Source organism: Aulonocara stuartgranti, assembly GCF_965226115.1.
Source record: "Aulonocara stuartgranti genome assembly, chromosome: 22".
Lineage (NCBI taxonomy): Eukaryota > Metazoa > Chordata > Actinopteri > Cichliformes > Cichlidae > Aulonocara > Aulonocara stuartgranti.
The window spans coordinates 32,110,274-32,135,395 of NC_138957.1; the positions used below are offsets into that span (position 1 = coordinate 32,110,274).

Below are 25,122 nucleotides of genomic sequence, written 5' to 3' on the forward strand. Positions count from 1 at the left end.
GGTGAAACCTATCAGCAAAGCATGCTCTGATCTTAGGTCTGCTGCATCCTTATTGGTCAAGGTGTGCAAAGTAGGCCGGGAAAGAAATGCAAAGCAATTTTACCACGGTGGCAGAAAATTGGACAGGACAAAAAGGTCAGTGCTCCCTCTAGAGGTGGAAAGATGGGAGTGCGGTGCCAGTGGTCACTCGGGGCCCTGGGGTCCTGCTGGACTGAGGAGGATATCGTTTCCCGAGGCAGTCGGAGCGGAGGCGGCACGTTCCCTTACATCTGTGGTCAGTCGGTGTTTTAAAAGAAACTGAGTGCACTCTGGTAACTTTTATCATCTTATAGACTTAAAAAAAAAAGACAAACACTAAACTCGTACAGTATTAAAACCTTTACTCATGATACAACAAACAGAAACGAGATTCAGAATTAATGACTGAAAAAAAAAAGTTTCATTTTTTTTTTTCTTCTTTCAGTCCCCAAAGCACACAATAGTCAATCAGCTCCACATGTACGATGGAGTAAGATACAAACAGGACAACGAACAGACACAAGAGAAAGAGAGAAATTAATAACGAGTGACAGATTCTTCCATTCTGATTTTACACTTCTCGTATTTGTTTAATACTTTGTAATAAACAAAAGATGAATAGCATAGATTGAAAAAGACTGATACAAGAAACGAGACAAAGAAACTGTGTGTGAAGTTTTTAAAGTGAAGAGTAAACAATTAAGGAAGATTCTAGATCTACTGGAAAATAGTTTTCCTGCTTTTCTTCTTGATCAACAACCGAACACCTGATCTGGGTTCTTTAAGTCCCTGCCCTTCTTCTCCTCCCTCCTCGGCTCTCTGACCTACTCTTCGCGGTTCCTCAAACACAACCACCTTCTCCTTCAGTGGAGAAATCCAGTTCAGCTGATCCTTCCTATCAAGTTAATGCAACCAGATCCTGCTCACCACACCTATGCATTTTAGTGGGCTATGCACTGTTTTCTCTAAAGTTAGAACCCTATTTTCTCCCTCATAATCTAAAACAGACTCTGAAAAGCTTTTCAAACGTCCACTTTTAGCCAGACAGGTAACACCCAGCAGCAAAAATACCAAACCAAACCCAGCTTAAGAGCAGGTGGAGGACTAGGCTAGGCCTCTTAAATCGTTCCTTATCCTAATTTCACTCATCGATGCATTCCCCTCTCCTTTATAAACCAAAGCAGATCTTTTCAGGCTATTAAGCACCAATGCACAGCTTGAGCACCCAGAAGGGTCCACAACACTGATCCACTCTCTCCTGTGACCAGCACGTCCCCTCTCCACACGTGCTATCATTCAACTCTTATTAGGGCCCCCGTTAGTAAGCATCACAGACAGGCCGAGGTGGGCATCACAACATATGACATGACAGACAAGCGCTGGGGACTGAGTGGCCCTGCATTTAAAAATGGCTGCAAACAGCTTGGCAGTGATAAATAAACCAGTGAAGGTGGTGGCGGTTTTGAGGCTGCACAGCACACTCTTTAGCACTCACTGATCAAACAGGAGGGGCCTTGGCGCCTGGGTTAAAACGTCCAATCAGACACGGTGATCAAATCTTCAGTCACAGCCCGCAGGGGGGAAAAAGCATATTTATAATCAACGTCTTTATTCTCAAAAGCGAGTCATTTCAAAATGTAACAAAGATGGCGACAACAATACTGCTACACAGTCAAAAGGTCACAGCATGCGTCTGCCTTGAGTGCACAAGGTTGCAACGACAAACATTTTTGGCGGTGCGGCGCAATCCCGAGGCCCCTCGGTGGAGACCACAGATCGCCGCAGCTCTGCCGTCAAGTAAAGTAAGCAAAGAGGACAACACACCACGGGATCCCTTCGCCATAGCTCTCCAACACTTTGTCCCACGATAAGCTTCACATCCTTTTCAAACGGTCCGAGTCCATTCAGATGGAAAGCCCAACAATTTTCAGCCCACGTGGGTGACTGAATGTTAAGTTAAAAAAAAAAAGGCAGTGGAGATGGGGCAGTACAGGAAGGAAGGAGGCTGGGCTGTACTGACAGGGATCGGGCCAATGAGCGAGTTCATCACCCCTCCAGCCTGGCTCCCTTTCCTGCACCATTTTATTATTTCACGCAACTAATTTATTTAACAGCGCTCAGCAAGTCACAGCCAAAGCTACAGTTTCTGCCAGTCAAAAGGCGCAGCTGCAGAGGATTCCATACACATGTGCATAAAACCTTACACACATACCTTAAAACAAAAGCTGAAAAACAAAAACACCCAACCACCAGCTTTTGCCAAGACAGCCTGAAAGCTTGAAACGTCTTAGCACGTAAAACCTGCAACGACTGTATCGCCGTTTTACTGTTTCTGTTTATTGTCTTCTAAATGCTAAGCTCATAGCAAAAAGTAAAGTAAAAAATAGCATAGCACAACTTAAATACATTGCTGTTATATGGAGGGATGGGAATACCTAAATGATTTTACTGCCAATTAATATTAAGTTATGTAACAGACTAAGCTAAAATGAACTAATGCCAGAAACACAACAGATATATTGCATGACAAGTTGAACCACAATGAGTATACAAGTTGCATATTTTGACTTTTGAAGAATCACCAACAGAAATCGGCGTCCGTTCAGTCAACTCTGCATGTGTGTCTAGTACTTAATGTCAGCTAGTGAACCCTGCAGCACTGTGACTGGCTGTATAATGATTCCCATCCCAAGGTATAAACACAGTGCAGTAGCAGCAGGCTTAAACATTCAACAGAGGAAGCTCCAAAGCTAAAATCCTGCAGAGAAAGTTTCAAGGATATCAACCAACCAGAAGAGGAGATTATTCACACCATCACACATCCTGAAGTCAGCATACTCTCTGAGCGGCACACTGAGGGAAAAAAAAGCTTGTTTAAGGTAAAACCTAATCCACAGCCCAACTGTCTCAGGATAACCAAACCTGTGTCCAGACCACAGATTTCAAAGCTCAATGGCTGCAGAATCACTCAAGTCTCTATTATTTCATCTGAACCACCTCAAGTCACTAAAGCACTGAGACCATACTACAGCTTATACAGTACAAGAATGCTGGTAGATGCTCGTGCATCTCACCTAAATCATGAGCTTATCACCATCCCGCTTTGCTTGCTAATACATAACACGAGTCAGCAATGGTGCATAAGAGAATGAGCTTTCTCTGCATGTAGGAAATTAATGGACATCTGGAGACTACTTTGTTGAGTTGATCGTTTGTATGCAAGGAAAAAGAAGAAATGAAACAAAACCAAACTCTAAGGTTAGACCAACTTATATGTTAAACACAACACCTGTTTTACAGGTCAACTGCCAGCCTCTATGTCCACATCACATGGGGGAGGCCGCGGATCCTCTCTGAGAAGTAGTATTTGGACTATTTGCAGGGCGGGAAGCTCTTTGCTCATTCTGGTAGCTGGCAGACCCCAAAATTCAACAGCTACTTCCACTGCTTCCACCAGGCAAACTGCTTCCTACAATTACAAAACAAACTAACTCTGGCTGTGACTGGTAGAGCACAGAGCCTTATCAGCCACAGCCAACAAGTACAAGCACTTTGCTGGTATTCATTTTCCAAAGTAAGGAGACTAAAATAAAGGCCGGGGTCATAAAAAAAAAAAATGAAAAAGAAAACTTCAAGTGGGAGATTCAGTTTTAAGCTAGAGTGGAGAACGGCTGTCTGATTTGTCTGTGTACTTGCATACTGTAATTGCATTGATGTAAATGTGCAAGTCTTAAATGAAAAGACCGTATTCATTATTTAGCACCTGGTAGAGGACACTTGTGCCTCTTCCCTGTAGAATGATACTGCAAAATGTGTATCTAATTTCTATTCAATGTGGTGACTAAAAAGAAGGCTAAACATACTTCAGAATGTCAACACTCTTTTAAATACTAACAAAAATGGCAGAAAATCTTTATGTGTACCCCAGTATTGCTCGCCTTTGAGCACGTGTAGACGGTTTAATTCATAGTTTTAATATCTCCTGATCGTGTGGTAGCTGCATTTGACTTTTCACTGTAATTCTCAGATTCAGTTGCTCACAAATTTCAATCACAGTAAATGTCAAGTGCCATTGTCAACAAAATCCAGCCAACCAATTACCAAGAACTACAGGAAACATTGGCAGAAGTTGGTGCAAAAGCAGCATTGAGGTGTGGTTTGGCCCTGGGCTCCAAAAGGTTCAATGGTGAAGGTTTAATGGTTGTCACATGGGAATCCAGTCCAATGTTGATTCAACAGCTAAAAATAGAGCTTTATAATTTGTTTGGTGGAGCCACATCTCTGACGTTCTCAAGTGTGAACAGGCCTTTGTTTTCACATGACTCCATTTTTTCTATTATTTACATCTACTGTACAAAAGGTTGCAAGCACCGAGCCCATACACAGTGAATAAAGTTTTGAAAGAGTAGGTAGTAGGTGTAGGATTTCCATTATATATAATCACAAGTTAATTCCAGGAGAAACATGACATACACGAGGATCTTTGTAAACATGGGGGCATCTTCACCGATCTCCATCCTCAACACGAGATCTATAACGAGCTGTGGGCTGCAAAATTATGCCAATGGACAAATTATGCAAATCTCAGCTGCTGCTTTTTGTATTGCACAAACCCTGCTTTAACAGAGAGTATGGGTGCAGCACAGCATGCCTCTCAAACTACAATAACTGCTGGGTTAATTTACTGAAGAGTCTCCCTGAGCTGCAGGCCACTCAGTTTAGACAGACCGTTCAGTTACATGCAGAACTGCTCAGGGAGAAATTCAAATCATCTTCCTCTTTTGTGTTCAACACACAATCGATTAAAAAAATATTTTTGCTTTTAAAAAAAACCCAAAAAAACCCATAACAAATGGAGATGTTCAGCTGTGCTGCGTCAAGACAGTAACGGTAATATAGTCAGTATATTAGAGGTTAGCATCCAATCCAACATCCAATCTGATTATTATTTGTTCAGGACGTGACCGAACTTTTATAACAAATCACCACATGGGATTTGAAAATAACACAACAATAAGAAAATCCTACACTTAGTACCTTCAAGTTCATCTTAGATGTCTGAGATGGTCATTTCTAGGAAACAGAAACATTTACACAGTTACAATTCACAAAAGTGCATAAAAATGACCACCAGCAAGAGGAGCCGTTAAATGAATGGGAAGTTAAATGAATACTCTTTTTTTTTTTTTGCATGAAGCTGTACTTCCTGTGAGCCTCAAGCTGTTTAAACCATCTGCCAAAGTAGAGAAAAGGATAAAATAAAACTTAAAAAGAAAAGAAATTCAAGTCATTCTTCTTACAAAGCCCGCTGTGCGCACCAGGGCGGGAAGGACCATGTTTGGCTGTTCAGAGTCCTCCCAGCCCCCTTTTTCCTGGATTTCAAAGCCTTGGAAAAAGCTCTCATTTCATGAGTACAGTACTTCAAAATAGAAACTTAAACAAGTTTCAGCATGAATAAAAAGCATTAAACATTTCAATTTTTACAAGATTGGATGAGCTTGTTGGGAGGGTGTTTCTGCCTGTCCATTACAGGGCACCTCCTGACAAAAAAAAAACAACTTTTGATGATGGACAGTTGATTGAAATGCTATGCACCTGATTTCAAGCTAAAATCAAACATGAATAACTAACCAGCTAGTGATGGATATAATATGCAGAGGTGCAACTGGCAGTAACCCAAGTAAAAACGGGGGAGGTACACCAGTTACACAGAAGCAAAAACCCACTGCGAGTTGAAGATGGGAAAACGGAAGGCTAACTTAAAATTAAGACATTTACTGTATATATAAGATAAAAAGGGCGTGTATTCCTTGAGTCATAACCCCTATGGAGGAAAACTGGATATGGGAAAACAAGTGAAAATCTGTGTGTCTCAGTATTAGGAAACTTATTTTCACAGCCATATTATCTGTGTATTAGTTACATCATAGGTCAATCCATGGTTGCAATCTGCATGCGTGTGTGTGTGTAGACAATTAGCCAGGGTGAATGTGTGTTCTTGTGTGTCCACCAGCAGGTGCTGCAGTTAAGTGAGGAAGAACAAGAAGAGCCAATGACCCAACACAGAGGGGTCGTGTTGGTAATCCTGGTGTGCACTGGATCCTGACCGGAACAAAGCTGGCTCCTCCTCTAGGTGAGCTGGTGAGGCGCCTCTAGCATCTCCATCAGGAAGGTGTCAATGGGCGTATCACCAATCAGTTTAAAGAAGAACAAGTGCTCCAGGCACTTCAGACCGATGGAGCGCAGTGCCGGGAGCCGGAGGAGGAGCTTTGCAAACCTGTATAACAGAAGGAACGATGAGGGACAAAAATGGCCACTGACCTGGTAATGTCTTAAAATCAATTAAAATGCACGAAAAATTGTGAATAATTTTTCAGATTGCAGAACGAAAGCATCCTGGATAATCTGTTAATATAATGTATTTAAGCAGAACTAACAGTTTGTGAAAACAATGTAGCTTGCCATCACCAGTGTGTGAATGGGTGGATGACTGGATATGTAAAGCGCTTTGGGGTCCTTAGGGACTAGTAAAGCGCTATATAAATACAGGCCATTTACCATTTACCATTTAAAACACGAGTTGGAATACATAAAATATCTGTCCATAATCACAATATCTAACAGTGTACAGCTCAAGTTATGCTTATAGTACACAGAATCTGCCCCCACTCTTGCATTGAGTTTCAAGTAACAAGATCAGAATCAGAATACTTTATTGATCCCTGGGGGTATCAGCAATACGACTCCTTTATGCCAATCCGAGTTATCTCATACAACTAAACTAAAAGAATGAATTATAAATTGTTGTTTCATTTTAACAAAGTCAGTGGATTTAAGAGGACTTGATTAAATGCTGCCCAGGATTCTTGGCTGTTTTATAACTTTTCTGTTTTCACACTATGAGCACAAGTAAATTTGATCAAGATACAACATTCAGTTTGTTTGGTAACAGCCCAGAGACTAATTCAGAAAGGCAGACTGTATCAGCTGCTCTGTGCAGCGGTGATGAGTGTACGTGGGTATGTGTAAACAGCAGAGCCCACAGTGACTTCACCTCTTGTCTGTAGTCACATGTGCAATATCTTACCTTCCCTGCTGATCGGGATATTTCTGTTTGCAGTAAGACTCCAGAGATGCGTACACCCTCTCTCTTAGGAGCTCCACCTCACTGGAGTTGGACAAACCCTTAGCATCTTCAGGTAAAAACAGGATATTTTCATTATTTCAACAGTTTAAAATTTCTTCAGTTTTCCAGACTTTAATGAGTCTGTTTTAGTTTTCCCAATGACACTTTCACATGATTTTCAACATTGCACCAGCCCATGTACCTGGATTGAAGAGAATGATTGCTCGAAGGCAGCCCAGCTCTGTCTTGTCCATTTGCATGTCTCTCATTTTACTAACAAGCTCTGTCAAAACCCTGAAGAGAGGACAAGAGATATGCAAAGAGAGAAGTCCCAAATGGAGACAGTAGGAAAAAGCCGGGAGAGAGAGGGGGAGAAAAAAGAAAGGATTGTGCCAGTGAAGAATAAAAAAAAAAGAGGGGGAATCGATAAAAATAGGAGAAAATACATGAGAAAAAGACAATATTAAGTGAAACAGAGAGACCAGATGGCAAAACCACTGCTATTTATGGTTACTTATTAATATAATGACTGTAAGTTAGGCCATGGCTGAACACTGCTGGTTCTGCAGCTGCACCGGTGACTGAATCTGTCCTGTCATGAAAATGGCTGGCAAATGTCAAAATCTACAATGACTGGAGATAAAAATGTTTTTAGTAATTTCTTGTTTAGTTTAAAACTTTAATTTGTGTCTTTCCCTCAACTGCTCATGGAGCAGAGACACTCGGGTCAGAAAAATATTTTTCATTTACCAAACACAGACACATAATTTGGACCAAAGCTTTTGAGAATAAACCCAAAATGTATTTAGTGAAGGGAACATATCCGGTTGTTGTCTCTGTTAAACAGTTTTTTTCTTTTTTAACTCTTCATTTCAAGTACAAAGCTGTGGCTGTGGGGACAGCAGACCCATCTGCTGTTAAAGCCTCCTGTTTGAAAGGCACAACCAGTGAGAGGAGGTAAAACGGCTCGCTTCAGGCAGTGGATGGACTGAGGAGCTGCACAGAGGCCGAGGTGGAAATAATCCCCTGTAATTCCTAACAGTAATCCTTTTAACATAATTTAAGGTAAAAAAAAAACTACTTTTCTAGGACTGTCACCAGCATTTTGATGAAATGCTCACTTTTAAAATAATTTCTTAAAATTAAAAGTAGAATGGCTATTTTTAATTTTTCACAACTGCATGAATAAATGCAAACAACTAACAAAAACACCGCCTAAACATGAAAATGTCACAATAACAACATTTTCAAACATTTCATTCAATGCATTTATCAATCTTTAGTAGATGTTGTGTTTTGCAATCTAAACTATTAAGCGTTTCCCCTCCAGGCAAACGAACTGACTGAAAGAGGAATGGGATACAATTATAGAGTAAGAGGAAGAAGTGATGACTGTTAGAGACTGCTTATTTGCTTCTCCATCGTCCTTGATCAGAAACGAACATCTGTTTTTAATGACAGGGTTGTTTTTGTTAAACAGACACCACCTTAACCAACATTACGATGCACTGCCAAATCAATTGTTTTATGCACGGCAGCGCTCTGGATAAATGCCTTTCCCCCCCCTTTTTACTTGAGAAAGTGGAGGAAATGAGGAGTAATTTATGGGGTACACCCAGAGTACGTGTCATTATTTTTATACTACGGGTATTTCCCATCTGATGACAGCCAACAACACCTCCACTATAAATTAGGGGCTCTAAACTTTAACCGAGGACTTCGGTAATACAGTATTTGCTGTTCACAAAGGCAGTCCACACATTTAGTTTCACTCTGCAGTCGTCTAACCTAAATATACTTTAAGTTCTAAGAAAATGAAGTGCCAAAGTGCAAAACATTCAGTGACAGGATGCATTCAAAGCCACAAACAACACATGGTGTCTGACAGTACGCCGATCATTTACAATTTTAGTAGGTGATGTTCAGACTTGTATCCTGTTGTAAGAACCTGGCTTGCAGCTGTAAGGCTGCAGGAAAGTCTGACAGCATCAACGTTTCCACGTCGTTTGTTTGTTTGTTTTAAGGTAGACTTAAAGAGGAGGGGTTCAAGGAAAGTGTTTGTGTAGTGGGGTAATTACCTGTCAAATATGGCCCCAACCTCGGCATTGTGCGCCCTGTGTATTCAATCACAATGTGTTATTACAATGTCATTACACAGTTACAGTACAGTACTTTCTGTTCTGAGCCCTTCAGCTGTACAGGTAGTGCACAGGTAGTCCACGCTTACATGTGATGTGACATGGTTGTATTAAATGCGATGTCTGGTTTAAGGTTTGCTTTATTTGAAAATTTATTGTGCATGTACTGTTACATGTTGATAAATGTGGACCTCTGGTAGAAATGTGATGTGCTTTATTACATTATAGTGTGTATATAGTATTCAATGATTTGCACATGTATTAAAACAAGCACAGGCTGTAACAGATTTTATGAGCCAAATGCAGGACAGCAGAAAAACATCTTACAGAAAGGGCCCTTCAACGTTTAAATGATTTTTCTAGCTAAATGTTAACAGATCTGCAAAGTAACCTGAGTAAATGTCACTGAACTGTGTCTGTTGGATGAAGAACAGAGGCTTGACGAGCAGAATACAACATTTAGGACAACAAATTAACCACACACAAAAAAGGAAAATAAAACATCAGTAAACAGAAAACACATTTAAAACAGCACAAACACAACAACAAAGTAAAGCAGAGATGCTTTCTACCTTTGTCATCGATTTATTTTCACATAAATGTGGAGTGTATGTAGGCAAAAGGTCACTGTGTGCTTCTTTTCTGTGTGTGTGCTCATTGCGTCATCTTTCCTCTTGGCCATCTAGTCAGTAGCAGCATAATAATATACTAAATTTAACTGTTCAGTAGCTTCTTTGAATGAGGTCAGCAATGACCATAATTTAGTATTCAACTGAATGAAACACTGCTAGGCAAGGACTGGGTCTGCTTGCTCTAGGAAAGGGTCATTGACCAGGGAAGCAAACAGGAAAGGATGTGCAATAATCAATTTACTTTCTGCCTGTCCAAACTCAAAAGAAAGATGGTACCTTTCAAAATAAGACACCAGAGTCATGGTACTATTAAGACTTACATCTTTTAAACCTACATCGTATTAATCTGGACCTGCTCAGCTTTTGTGTTTGCTGAAATTTGTCCGTTAGTTCGTGTAGTTAAATGATGTGTTTTTCAGTTTGAGTTTTGTGTGGAGTTTCTTTCTTTTCTTTTTTTTTAAAGAGCTTGTGGTATTTTACACTTCAGGGCCATTAAAGCAAAACGTCTACAGCGAGTAATGTGTTACAAAGAAATATCCACATCCTCTTTCATAAAATATGGTTCAGTAGACTCAAACAGATGCTGATGCCAAGCGGAAACAGAAGCCTGCTGCTAGTAGAGAGCAGTGCTATGAGAAAATGACCTTTGAGCCATTTGCAACAAGCCCAGCATGATTTGAACTAAACTGGATTTGAAGCCAGGATTAACCATTTGTAGCAAATTAGTAATCTATTAATGTGCAACTACTGTGAATTAAAACACTGTGATTAAGCCAAAACTTTAGATAAGATTAACCAAGAGCTGCAATACGCATACTGTTTTTTAAAATCGAGGCAAAAGCCGTCTGACATCCCATCATGACATGAAACACGTTATTTCATCTTACCTAAGTATTAAATGCATCAACTGCAAACAAACAGTGCACCATTTTGTTCTGGGTCCTCGTCCAGCAAACCTCTCGGCTATGAGGGGAAAACCCCCGCTCAGCGCAGCCACACATGCCTGGGGTGCGACTTGGCGGTCAGTCGGGGAAATATACCTCCTTCATGAAGCTGGCAACTTTTCAATCTTTGGCCTGCGGTCATAAACGCTACGTGGATTGTGATCTGATGGTTTCTTGTAGACACACTGGAGTTTGCACCAGAACTTTAATCATTTATAAATGTGCCAGAAGGGTCCGTTTGTATATCTGCATCCATATTAAAGCCCAATAATTCAAAGAACATAAAGTTTGACATCTTTAACTTATAATTAAATCTGTTTATGCATGTTAAGCCAGTCGTACTGAAATTGTGTGTGGGGGGGGGGATAATAAAAAGGGAAGATTTAACACCTTTTAACATACTTACGGCCTCTAAAACATTCTGCACAGTAATTAAATTATAGTCACATATTTTTAAAGACATTTCCATTTCATATTTGCACATAAGATTGTACATTTGCCAGCCATTACCACATTACCAGATTATACAATGAGTGATATGCCACTGAGTGTGCAGGAGTTTGCATGCATGCCTATTGCTAAGTATTAGTCACCAGCCTCCCTGGCATGCGCTGTGATCCTACAGGCAGCACTACAGAAGCAAAGTCTCTCAGCCAATTACAGCCAATGCAGAACACAGCAGCTGCAGCCAGCCAAAGATGAACACTGTAACCTCGATTCTTGTTCACTATCCAGAGAAACCAAAAGGGATTTCATTTTGGCTTTCCAGGATCTGCTTATTTTACTATGTAGTACATGATTTTATACTGCATACATGTAGACGTAGTACACTTGAGATTCAAAGTAGAACGGCTTCTGAAAATGCACTTATATAACAAAGCTAAAACCCTCTAGTGAACACAATGTTTTGGTTTCATGCCTTCTTCTCCTTAAAGCTGCAGAGAGTCCCAAATGTTGTTTGTGTATCAGAGTTGCACCATTTGTGTTTCCATACATTGTGGCATTACCTGTCAAAGATAGCTCCAACACCTGCACTGTGGGCACTGTTCCTGTGGACATGCAGGCCTGTGGCAAGTAAAATCCCGTCCTTCACCGAGATGGAGCGATGGGAGAACGATGCAATCAGGAGCTCATTCCAGCCTGTTGAAAAGTTGGTGTCTCAGTATCTTTAATGAGGTTTATTTCATGTTTAAAAAACAAATACATCAAACTGCAGTGGCTAATACATGAGACAGATCCCCAGTTCAAGACTAAGACACACAAACCCAGCCTCAGTGGGTCACAAGCTACTGTGCTCCTGCGCTCCTGCAAAGCCCAGAAAAATGGGAGCGATCAGGCAGAACACTCATCATTAAATGTGTGCAAAATCAAAGACACGGATCCATTCAATGTGACAACACATCAGAAACAAGAGATTACCCAAATTTACTGTACTTCACAAAGCACAAAAAGCAGAAAATGCCAAATACCCTTGCAAAAATAGTGTGCAAGTTTATGATTAGCTTTTCTTGGCTGTAGTGGCTGCTGTTGTAATAACTGCATCAAATATACTGCTCAATAAATAGATAAGTAAATAAATATGGGAACACTTAAATGAAACATGATTGATGAAATAATTATTCAAGTTGAAAATCTTTACTGACACAGTGTGAAATTTATTGAGAACAAGACGTAACAATGGATCTTGAAAACCAAAATAATGAAATCAAAATAACATCAAAGAGTTAAACTTAACATTGTTAAATTGTTTCCTGAATTTCTTTAATAAGCAAAAGTGATGTTTGCATTCTTCTTTGATGCACAAGTGAGGCTAAAAGCTGCACTGGAAGTTTTAAGATCGGGTTACAGGACAATATAGAAAATCCTGAGAACTAAAGATTATGTAAGATTAAAATGTTTACATTTTGATGGATAGACCATATGGTGTACTTTATATCAATCCATGCATGGTGAAGATCAAACTGTAATGCCATTGTTACAAAGAACCACAAAAAATGTTCATTGTTTGCAACAACCGCCCTGTTATTTGTGCATTTTTAAAACTGTTGGAGTATATCATGATAGTTTTAACTAAGAGTAAAACCAGTAGAATCTCATCTGAGTTATTAAACCGGATCAAATCAGTCTGACTTACCTGCACGTAGCAAGATGACCTGGTCATCCAGGGGCAGCTCTGAGAAATGAGGGATCCTCTTGGCCCACTCCACCAGCGTGAAGAGCTGCTTGTCTGCTGCCTGGCAGATGTTGGTGACTGGATCGTTGGGCTGAAATAAGCAGATTTACAGTATTAGTGGTAGTGATTTCATTGCAGCTTTAATGCATTACTATGTGCCTGTGAATAATATTAAAACTAATCTGACATCTAACAGTAACTGTATCACGCAAAGCTCAAGAAACACAAACGTGTAACTGCTATAGAGTTTGTTTAAACTCAGACTTCCTTTGATAATTATTTCTATTGTTAAAAACATCTAAAGGGTTTATTTCCACCCCCAGGCTACTCACAGAGCTGCCGCCTGAACTTCCATCTGCATGCAGCTCTGTCTTCTGCTCTACGGCCATCTCTGCTTCCAAAATCTTCTCTACTGGCATCTCCTCGTTGACTGCACTGGTCGACTCCACGTCACCATCTCTATCCTTGTTCCTCTGCCGCTCCTCTTGGACAGCTGCAGGACAAGGGAGAGAGGAACACAGGGGAAAACAATAAAAGGGAAGAAGGTTGGAAGGGAGGAAAAAGTAGGAAGAGCAGAAAGGAGAAAAAAATGCAGGTGGGTAAAATGAGTGAATGTATGTTATTATGAGAGGAGGAAAAGTACACAAGCAGAGGAATGGCCGAGAAAGCAAATGATTTGGGTAGGCAGGCAAATGTGGAGAACAAGAATAAACAAAGAATGAGCCAAGGTAAATAAAGTGAGAGATGCAGAAAAGGAGATTAACAGATAATGTGTGAACAATGAGGGATAAAGATTGGTGTAGGAAGAGGTGAGCATACAAAAGGAAAGAAGCAGAAAGATTCAAATGAATTTGGAAATATGAAAAGAAACAAACAGCAGGGAGAGAGAGGCACATGTATACACAGTTCATAAAAAGTCTCTCATACTGTCTTTCATACTTCTTTCAGGTCCACAACTAAGGCAGAAATAGACCAATTAAGACATACCACATAAATTATTAACAAACCATTTTATAGACAATAAGGAAGAAATTACAGTGAAATCAAACTCAGAGTGTAAGCGCTTTTTCCTAGATTGAATTCCAATTCCAGGCAATTAACAGTTAATGGCTGGAACAAAGTTTTTGGAACTATTAAATCCCTGCTGTAATAAAACTAGGTTTCTATTTTCATAAAATTCAAGCAATCTAGTTATTGCAGACAGTGCCCATGTAAATACAATCAATATAATTCCATGAACTCTACTTTCCCTTTTCATGAGGTATTAAAAAGCTGTGTTTAATAAAAATATGGTTTTATATTCACTTTAGATGACCCATTTCTGTGGGAGTTTTTTAATATACACAGTAACCAGATTTTTTTTAAAAGAAATAAATGCACAATTACGTTAAAATAATCAAATTCATAGTCCGTTACAAATGATTTGCAGTCAAATGTTTTGACAGTCTGATATCCTACAGACATCAGCAGATGCAGATTATGTGACTTGGCCGCTTTGGTTTGTTTAAAGTACCAGATTTATGCCATTGACCTGAATTTTGTAATATGATTTTTTTTAAATAAAGCCTGTTTCATAAGTGTACAAGCTGACAACCAGTTGCTGTTGTGGCAGTCCTAAAGCCATTCAGCTGCCACTCCAGTGATTCTCTTGTCCACCATCCTGGACTAAAGCTGGCGACAGTAGTTCTGGTTCTGCTTGCTGGGAGATCTGCTGTGAGCTGGAAGGCTACTGAAACCAGAAACCGCAGCAGGTGGAGGACTGGTTATCTGCCACTACGGCTAGCTCACTAAGGCGGCAGAGCAGAACAGAACCGGGACTACCAGTGCCAGCTCCAGTATGAGACAGTGAAGTGGCGTCTGTCTGCAGTGCAAGACAACAGCTGGTTGGCTAATTAAAAGAATCTGGATACGTATCCTCACAGTATTCTTACTACGGTACTACCAAGCATCAGTTTATTCTTAAATAAATGTTTCCACACGGTTGAGGACCTCTTCTGTAAGTGTGACTCTACTGGGCTGCACCTGGTTAAGAGCAAAGAATAGGTAACTTAAACTAGTGTAACGATGACTGAACGAGTGGGCATACTCAGCAAACTTTCCCTGTAACCATGAAGGTTAAAAACACATGGGGAAGTAATTCAAGGCTGGCACTGGTCCTCCTCTCAGCACTGGCAAGAAACAGTGGAAAAATATTTTAAACTAGCTGCTCCTAATTGATAGGCAATGTAATATCTCTGCTTCCTGCTCACTCATACAGGCACAGACACACACCCCTCCCTCCCTCTTCTCCTTACATCTGTCGTTCATCTTGGCCACTACAGAAGGAGGGTGGGGGAGAGAGATCGAGAGGAAACAAAAAGAGGAAGAGAGGGGGAAAGGGGTTAGTGTTTACAAGGCTTACCCACCCCCATCTCCCTCTCTACCACTCTTTACTCGCTCTTTCTATCCTCCATCGTACACATATTAAAGCCTTTCCAGTCATGGAATATGTAGCATTGCTGCTTTATCAAGCTCATCAATTAGATTTGGATGATTTGTGACATTTAACAGGCAAGAATAGAAAGCAGAGGAAGTTGCATATAATTTAAGAGATCATTACAGTCCCTTTAAGATACAAGTCTTTTCCATAATCAGCACGATTTGAGATTAGCTCTCTAATCTGAGTGTCAGGCAGAGATTACACTCCCTTGCAGAAGTACATGCAAACAGCTGCAGACAGAGGAAGAATAGTTACTTCTATTCAAATTAGAAGGAGCGCTGACAGCTACACAAAGCTTTGCGTATAACTTCTAATGTTGAAATTTGTGTCACGCGGACAATCATGCTGCAGCAGATAGAAATACAACATTTGCGTCAGCAACATTTCCAGCAGCTTTACTCAAATTTGCAGCGACCGAATGATGCCTGGAATCACATGGAAGCTTGTTAAGAATAATTTATTTTGTTGTTATGACTGGTGAGGAAAATATACAATAAAGTTATCTCATATGAATTGGTTCTGATTTTTTGCATGCCTTCCATTTTGATTGCTCTGATTGGACAGATCTAGTGGGGTTGCCATCGTGTCTGTTACTGTTAACTGACCTGCGTTCTTATACAGGCACGAGACCAATTTGTTAAACCGTCATCAGATTAAGACAGAAGTGTGTTTTTAAATAGTTTTTACACATGTATTGCAGCCCTCAACTTCTCTATATTGTTATTTCACAGCACAAACCACAAACACAGTGAGCGTGACTCACTGTCGTTAGCTTGCCACTTCCCTTGTAAAAAGGTGGACTGTGGTGATGTGCAAATAACTCCGGTACATAGTCCAGAAGATTTACCTCTACTGAAATGATGTCATTAGTGCTGCCTACTGAACACACTAAGCAGCTTTCTCACCCTAAACCACATGGAGTAGTGCTAACGTGTGAAAACAGCTTTAATTAAAGGAAGAATATTTGAAAGCAGATGTGTTTAATTGTATTTTTATGGTATATCATCTCTCGGCTGGCCTGGGAACGCCTTGGTGTTCCCCCGGATAAGCTGGAGGAGGTGGCTGGGGAGAGGGAGGTCTGGGCCTCTCTGCTTAGGCCGCGACCCGGCCTCGGATAAAGCGGATGAAGACGGATGGATGGTATATCATAGCTCTTAAAATGTTGGGTAAAGTTAAAAAATTAGGCTCAGAGTTAGGCTGCAGAAACTGCAGATTATGCAGACATTAGGTCCCACAGAAAGCATGCTGCCTCGAATATTCCTAAATCTGTGCCGTCTTAATACTCCACAACCACAGTGACAATATCAGCAACAACAGTGGTGACATACCTTACATTTAACTTGCATTAAGTCATTATCAATGTTCATAAAATTTGCATTGTACAACGCTAAGGAATTCAGTGCTAATCTAATAATAGGACACGAGAAAGCACAGGGTGCAATATGGTTAGCTTACTTACACTGCTCAACTCTAAGACGCTTAGCAGCAGATAATCTCAGATGGGCCGGCTTGAAATGGATATAACGTAACTTTCAGTGTTAAGACACTTGTACAAGGCAAGATACAGATTAGTAGATGTTTGTAAAGGTTTCTTAAGGACAGCAGTGAGAATTCTGAATGGCGTTTGATGTTTCGTGCTAATTGCCATGTCATCCATTTTAACATTGTTATTGTTTAATAACTGTTAACAAGGCATGAAGTCTGAGGTAGTGTTCAGGCTGTGTCAGACTGAACTACAATGCACACAAAAACACAGCAGAGCAACCACAATGGAAGAAATGCGCACTTTGATAACTTCACACAAAATCTGGCAAAGCACCAGTTTTGAGCAGGGTTGTACCGAGATGTGAGCTTATTTATTTGTATTTCAGAAAAATGTTTATTTCCTCTTTTCACTTCTTTGTTTTCACTCTCTGTTCCTTCACTCGTGCTTCGGCTCACTGAAGCTGCTCTCCATTTCTCTCTCTCACCCTTTGAATGGGGACATTAGGGGCCAAGATTCAATGCTGTGTTTACAAACAGTAACCAAAGATTTCTGTGGCATACTTTAAAGTAACCAAACTGATTTTTACAAACTATTGCGCAGTGTGACTGTGAGGGGCTGGCTCAATTGCTTCATGTTGGCTACTCCACCAGTCAGAAATGATCACTGCTGCAAACCCCACCCATTACATTTTCACAAGTACAAGGCAGGGACTTTTTTGGAAGTTTAAAATGGAACTTAATTTAGATGCTGGTTCCTGCAGCAAAGGCACCAAGGCCGAAACACAACACTGGGCCAATTGAAAGCGCCTTTGAGGACATTACTCTTGGCCTTTTGTTATACAAGAATAGATTACAAAGCTAAATCAGCAACACTCTTGTTCAACTATTAACAGTAAAAAACCTTTTAAACCTTTAAAAAAAAAAAAAAAAGAAATTGGTGATTTTATAATGGATTTTAGGACACTGCAAGTTGTAAAGGATGCAGAAAGTATGTTGTGTGTGAATATTTGGCTCTTTGTGTATTTAATCTAAACTTGTTTGGATAAACAGGAATAACACAGAGAAGATTAAGAACAAGCCGATTACAAGGCCTTTTCCTGCTGGCTCACCTTCTCTCTTCATGCCCATGGCCAGGCACTTCTGATAGCGGCAGTACTGGCAGCGATTCCTCTGTCTCTTATCCACAATACAGTCTTTATTGTCCCGACAGGTGTAGGTCAAGTCTTTTCGCACAGTTCTTTTGAAGAAACCTTTGCAGCCCTCACAGCTGTAGACTCCATAATGCTTACCTAAGAGAAAGGGGAAAAATTGCTTTTAATCATAGATGAAACTAACTCAGAGGCAACACAAAGAAAGTAGCTGTATTTTAGACGTCTACTCACCAGAGGATCTATCTCCACAGATGGAACAAAGACGTTTCTGGGAAAGCATCGGCCCAGGGCTGTGAGATGACAGCTGTTTCAAGCCCAGTGGAGGTTTCACATCATCGGAGCTGCTCACTGCATGAAGCCCCGACATCGACACTGTTGAGTTGATCTGAGAAAGCAACAGAAAAGATGCAGAATGCAATGACAACCAGGCTTTTTATGATACATTATTCACTATTCCCTTTTCATCTCTGTAAGAATCCAAAGACTGTGTTTAATATTACGATCTAGACTGCACTATAAACTTTAGAGGACACTGAAAATGAAACATGGGCCCTTTGCAACTAATTTTTTAACCTACTTACTATTCTCTCTCTGCCATATGGTTGAAAACAGACAGCTATTAGAATCTTCCATGTAAATAACAAAAAACAGAAAACAATATAAATGGGCTCATAACAAAGAACAAACATTCCTGATATCAAAGACAAACACTAAAGCAAAAACAGCATTTTTTAAATACTTTGTGTTTAATGTTGAGCATATACAACGTGAAATATTTTGAATGACACTGATTTACAGAGTAAAGTTGGTTTAGCCATCACTTTAGCTGGAGCAAGCTCTAAATCCTACAAAATGACGGATACATCCACATGTACTGAACCATACTAAACAAAGCAAAATGTCACCTGGGGGCTGCTAATTGGGCCGTAACCCACTGACGGTGTGCCAGGTAGGCAGGGAGACCCCAGCGAAGAGCTGATAACAGAAAAGGGGGAACCAATGCTGCTGATGGGGCTATTGACCCCGGCAGTGGTGATGGGAGGCAGGGAGGTCATGGAAGCTGCAGCTGAGGGAACCAGCGGAGGGGAGCGCTGGCCCGAAGGTGGGGAGGACACAGACGAACTGTCTGGGCTGTGGGAATCTGATAAGAGACAGCAAGATGAACAACACAGTAAATTTCATTATTCATAATAACAGCACACAGCAAAAATGCCTAAGTCTATGGATGGCTTTCTCTGTGATGTTTCATCAGTTAGATGTGTGTGAAAAGTATGGAAAACAAACTGCATTACGTGAGAGCTTACACTAAGAAAATATAAAACAACTGCTTAACACTTTAGTTCAACAATACCTAAAGTAACTTAAGCCTTTAAGTCATCAGGAGCTCCACAATATTGTCACATGACAAAACTAAAAACATTATTTCTACAAGGGATGTTGCAACGTGGATCAAGCTTTTTTATAAGCTGCTTTACAACCATGCAACCCCATCAGTAATGTCCATCCACCGTTTGTTCTTCCTGTCATATGGAGTGCAAGGATCAGTGCCCCAGCAAAGCTCAGTTGAGTCACTTGTTTACATTTGGGTCACACGTCACCAGCAGGTAGGATCGACTCCTTCACAGCTTGGTTGTAGTCAACAGTTTGTTTTGGCCTCAAGTGGTTTCCACCGTTATCAGGAACAGCTTCCCTGCATAATTTGCAAAGCACTGTGCTTTGTTGGAGCTTGCTGAAGACGCTCCTTTTTTGAGCGGTAAATTATCATTGGATGCAGACACGGGGCTCCTACTCGTACAACAGATGTGCCCAGGCTCATCTCATTTAATTATATCATGATGTCCTCCTGAGACCCAGCCTATTCATTTATGTCCTCTGTAATGGAAATTTGTTTTTGGTCTATATCTTTTGACTTATTACTAAAGCTACCCTACTAAGTCCTGATGTGCTCAATTTAGGACATCCTTACCTTTCCAGTGATATCTCGTGTGACTGGGTGGCCTCTTTTAGCTCCATAGAGGCAGGAAATTATAAAAAAAAAAAAACGTTAAACTGAAAGATACTTTTTTTCTTTGGTTCTCGGGAGGATATGCCATTTCTATATACGTAAAGATACCTGTGTTATCGTGGATGAGGTGATATAAATTTCCCTTTGCTTTTAACATTGACTTTAGGGCGAAATTAAGTCAAATCGAACTCAGTAGTTATTCCTTACATTTCTAAAGGAAATAAAAATTCTTACTACAGCAATTTGCATGAGTTTTAGCAGAAATGTGTGTTTGTTCTATGTTATTGGTGCAATATGTGAAAAATATGAATATTAATATGAATAAATGTACCTCATTTGTCTGAAGACCCTATTTGACTGTGCAATTTCAATCAGATTTATTAAAAAAAAAACAATGACAAAATATTGTTGGAAATAATATGTAAATTGTGTTCTTCCCCATCATCATTCCTTAAACTAGTCTGTCCCTTCTACAGCTGGCTGTGCTGCATTCTTGCTGCTGTGGGCGATGTACTGGCTGCCGTCTGATGTAATCACTCCCCCCCCCCTTTCCCCCCCCCAGGAACAAAAATCAGGGAATCACGTTGTCTCATAAATCATCTACTGCAGGCCAGGAAGAAAACAGTTATTTCAAAAACAAATCAACAAAGTCAATGAATTGTGCCTTACATTACTCAGATTTGTGTGTGTGTTTAATTTTAAGTGGTGCATACTTTCTCAGCTGTTCATGTATTTCAGGGGAAAATAAATAAATAAATCCCCATTACTGGCACGAGTTGTTATTACTTTCCTGGCTTGGGAATAAAGGTTCAAAGTGCTGATAGTCTGAAACGTTTTGGATCGAGGTTAATGAAAAACAGAATCAAAGAGTGAAGAGTGCCTTCTTTTTAGCACAGTAACAACTTTATGATTGCCTCACAGTGAATTATATACATAATTTATTTTTTAGCTTTGACATGTTTTTATAGTACATTGGTTAATTCTGTTCCTACATTAGAACCGGCAAGTTGAACACCGATTCAATCAAATGGGAGATTTTATTTTTAACAGTAAAACAATTATTAAAACCTACTTACTTTTAGAAGAATGGCAGATGATATTTTGGACACCACACACTGATTTATTTAAAAAAACAAAAAACAAAACACTTCTACCTGGTCAGCTGTGTCAGATGTAACACATAAATGGTAAACGGCTGTATTTGTATAGGGCTTTACTAGTCCCTGAGGACCCCAAAGCGCTTCACACATCCAGTCATCCACCCATATACACACACACACACACATCTGTTTAAGCTTTAGCACTGTGATGTTTAAGCAAGTCTTGTTTTAGTTTCTGTTCCTTCATACCACATATCTTTCATAGCTACGATTTTACAACAGATAATAATGTAACATTGATCTATTATTAACACTAGTTTCCAGATGCAAGTCATCTAGACAATAATCCTGTCTGCAGTGCTGAAAGATTAATCTTTGCACATTAGTTCTTCCTTTTGCTTACCTCTGCTGTCTCCCATGATTGTGGTTGGGGCACAGGGGCTGACTGACAGCTACAAGCCGACGTGCTTCCGTCTCTAACAGCCCGATATCAAACTCTAGACCGCGGACTGAGGCCCGGGCCGGAGTTTTTTTGGGAACCCAAAAACGGCTCTGAAATTCCAACAGAAGAAATAGCACCGTATAAAACAGGAGTGTGACACAGAGGGTCCATTTGGGCATAAAGATGCAAAACAAAACTATCGTGGCTCCTATCTTTACACGGCTGTGAATTCTACCTGTGCTTAGCATTAGAAATATTTGCGTATTTGATGCATTTTAGGTGATTTTACGTAACGTTACAGCTGGACGTTTTAAAGCAGCCAGCTGCTCAGCTGATGCCAAGATTGTCTTTTACAGTACAGATCGAAACACCCGTGTTATATTCCGCAAATAAGCAGCATGCTGATCCCAAAACACTGCTCATCTTATCTTGGTTCAACGAGGTGAATAAAACACCCCAAACCAAATGAGATGGAGCCCAGACAGATGGCAACAACCCATCGTTTCTCCACGCTAGCCAACGTTAGCCAAAGCTCGTAAACTAACCTAGCTAACTTGCAATGTCTGTGACTACCGAGAAGCAGAGTAGCTTGTATTACATCAAAATCAAGTGGCATTAGACCGATTAACACTTCCGTTAAAGCTAACAAGCTCTGGTAATAAATTGCGTGAAAAGCATAGTTTAAGTTGGCAAAACAAGCCTATCGCTAAAGCTAACTACACTTAGCTACGTAACTTGGCTAGCATGCTAGTTACCACGAAAGCTTCGAAGGAGAGCGAAACTACCGAGAACAAGCCACCCCATCACCCAGTCCTTCTTCCCCTAACTATGCAATCTTTTTAAAAACATGCTGAATATTTTAAGTAAATATTTCGTGCAAATAAATGGAAGTTACTAACGGTTTAGCGGCTCAGCTTCTCCGCATGAAAAGATGTGGCGACTAGGCCTCGTGTGTGTCTGTCTCTCCCCCCCACTTTGCCTCGTAGTCAACCCTCCCTCCCCCTGCAAGGATGAAAACATGATGATGATGGTGGAGGATTTGGCTTAGTGCTCTCTCACAGCTCAACGCTGGCTTCCCTTGCTTCTTAAAGCAGGACGTGGACTGTGCGGAGTGTTGTGCCCCACATGTCACTGAGTGAGGGAGACAACATCCAGCGAGAGGGTCAAGAGGTCAAGACTAGTTCAGCTCAGTATGTCAGCTGCATAGATGAAAAGGTTACTGGCAGACACTGAGAAATCAATGCTAATCATAATAATCCTTTATAGCCTTTGTGGTCAGATTCAGTATTCAAAACACTTAACTACCTAATTATTCAAAAATATTCTTTTGTTATTGCAGGAGGTGCAGATATGTAAGGCATACAGAAGAGACTGATGGTTGAAAAAGAAACATGTTAGTGGCTGCTTTGCACCTGCAAAGGTAAAAAAGAAAAGATTTTTCTTTGTGTTATCAAGAAAAAGCTATGCATGTCCCAATACAATGCAAATTCAGCTGTGTTTACCACAAATGTACTTTTTATTCATTGTAAATATATCAGCTGTGAAAGTTATTAATAGTTTATATTCTCAACAGCTGCATTGGCAACAACAGAGAATGTTCAAGCAGATTTGTTTTCTGTTATTGATGATCTTTTTTCCCATTTTCCTTTTAAAAAGGGATGTTGGAAAAGTCTGTTGCTTTATGTAAAAGGGAAATAATTTAGAACTTGATGAAGCATCTACAATCAGTTTATATAAACATAAAAGAAACAGCAATGAGATCTGAGGAGAAGTCACATAATTTGTAATGATTTCACAGTGCTAAGGTGACTCAAGCGTAGATGCCTCTATTCATACATTAACACTAGTTAAATGCAAGATTTCTTCTTGATGGAAGAAATCCATCAGTGAAGAAATGCTGGCACTCACAATTGTCACAGTTTTTGTTGCTTTTGCCAAAATTAATGTTTATATATCTGTCATACATTAGTCTTTTGGGAATGTTTATCAAGGTAACAGCTTAGTTTAGTTAGCTTACTCAGCTTTTAGTTTTTGTGTCTGAGATGTATCGACATTACTAGCTGGCTGAACTGGCTGAGTTCAGATTTATTAGTTTAGAATGAGTGAAAAACGTTCCCTGTCATGCTTTTCTTGCTTTCATGTGGTCTGCCAGCCTGTGCATTTTACCTAGATTAATTAATTATACCATCAATGAACTGCAGTTTTGACATTGCTTACATTTTGACATAAAATATAAGAAATAATCCGTTACATTTTGAAATATTAGAGCCAGAATGTGTGTGAATGTTACAAATTTACAAACCCTAGTGCAAAATAGTTGGAACATTATGTACTTAATGTAAATAAAATCAGAATGCAATGATAGCAATGGGTGAGAACAGGCATCAAACTGGAATAGTATTTAATGCATGACTAACGAGGATTATAAAAGTAGTCAGCAAATTTGATAAAGTCTGTTTAGCATGAAGGGATATAAAGTACACACTCTTAATTCACCTTTCACGTCATCGGTTTAACCTGATGTCAGTGGGGATTGAACATTTATATGGAAATTTACTGAGAATCAGTCCCTGTTTAAACTGGCTTAAACTGTGTGATCCGAATGTTTTGCCTCCATTTTTACAATTTCCGTTTTTATTAATGCAGAAATCAGCAGTGAGATCAAACCCAGTGTTATACAGCAGTGTTATACAAAAGCCTGCTCCTGTGTTCACAAACTGTGTTTCAAAAACAACTAATGGAAAACCCATGATTCCCAATTTAGCAGGTTCTTCCTTCCATCTGCTGTGGCTGAATTCTTTAAGTTTGTTGGTGCTTTGTCACCCTCAAGGGGACTAAAATGGTATGACACGACAACAAAAAGCATGATGTGATAAATATGCTCCAGATTTTATTGCAACACTGACAGATACTGTTTTCCAGTTGAATACTTTTAAGAGAATAATGTGTTTTGCCACATTATCTCATAAACTTTGTGGAACTTTTCTACTGTCTGTAAGTTAAATTAACTTCATAAACATTATAAATAATTTTAGTGATTTAAATAATGAGACAAAACCAACAACCAGCAAAACCTGTTATCCTTACTTATGTGTGAAAATAAATTGTAACATATTTGTCAGTTTTCAACAGGAAAAATAACTTAATTGGTTGATACAATAACATGTAGACTTAACTCAAGAGTTTACCACATAACTCCAGAAGAAGAAACACATCGAAACACAAAGACAAATTTTTAAATTGTAGTTTTATTATTGGTGCTCTTAATACAATTACACACATGGCAGTGATATCAAAGATAAAACACAGACGAGACACATAAGAGCAACAGCTGCATTTCAGTGGTTCAGGAGATTTCCTTTTTTGTCTGCTAACACAGTGACACAATATGTTTTGAGTATATCTCTGTAATCTGAAATTTAATACTGA

At 39.8% G+C, this 25,122-nt stretch overlaps 1 protein-coding gene across 4 annotated transcripts; it reads right to left on the minus strand.

Annotated features, from left to right (window-relative positions):
* Positions 1–363: 363 nt before the first annotated feature.
* Positions 364–22,702, minus strand: rxrba (retinoid x receptor, beta a). 4 transcript variants are annotated; one of them, XM_082522111.1, is made up of 13 exons: positions 22,593–22,702; positions 21,655–21,803; positions 19,052–19,287; positions 18,378–18,531; positions 18,105–18,284; positions 15,326–15,346; positions 13,364–13,524; positions 12,993–13,122; positions 11,866–11,998; positions 9,223–9,258; positions 7,347–7,438; positions 7,106–7,211; positions 364–6,295 (listed from the first exon to the last, which is right to left on the minus strand). In XM_082522111.1, exons 2-13 carry the CDS (start codon positions 21,668–21,670, stop codon positions 6,148–6,150), a joined length of 1,413 nt encoding a protein of 470 aa, XP_082378237.1. In that variant the 5' UTR covers positions 21,671–21,803; positions 22,593–22,702; the 3' UTR covers positions 364–6,147. The 4 variants fall into 4 exon arrangements, with proteins under 4 accessions (XP_082378237.1, XP_082378238.1, XP_082378239.1 ...); XM_082522112.1 differs by lacking the exon at positions 15,326–15,346 and having other exon boundaries at positions 22,593–22,701; XM_082522113.1 differs by lacking the exon at positions 9,223–9,258 and having other exon boundaries at positions 22,593–22,701.
* Positions 22,703–25,122: the final 2,420 nt, after the last annotated feature.

Bases quoted from the DNA above. Each gene is read 5' to 3' on its own strand.
- rxrba (XM_082522111.1), bottom strand. The intron at 7,439-9,222 runs GTAATTACCCCA...TCCTCTCTTCAG, and splicing joins GTTGGGGCCATATTTGACAG to GGTTTTGACAGAGCTTGTTA. The intron at 7,212-7,346 runs GTACATGGGCTG...TTTTACCTGAAG, and splicing joins AATCATTCTCTTCAATCCAG to ATGCTAAGGGTTTGTCCAAC.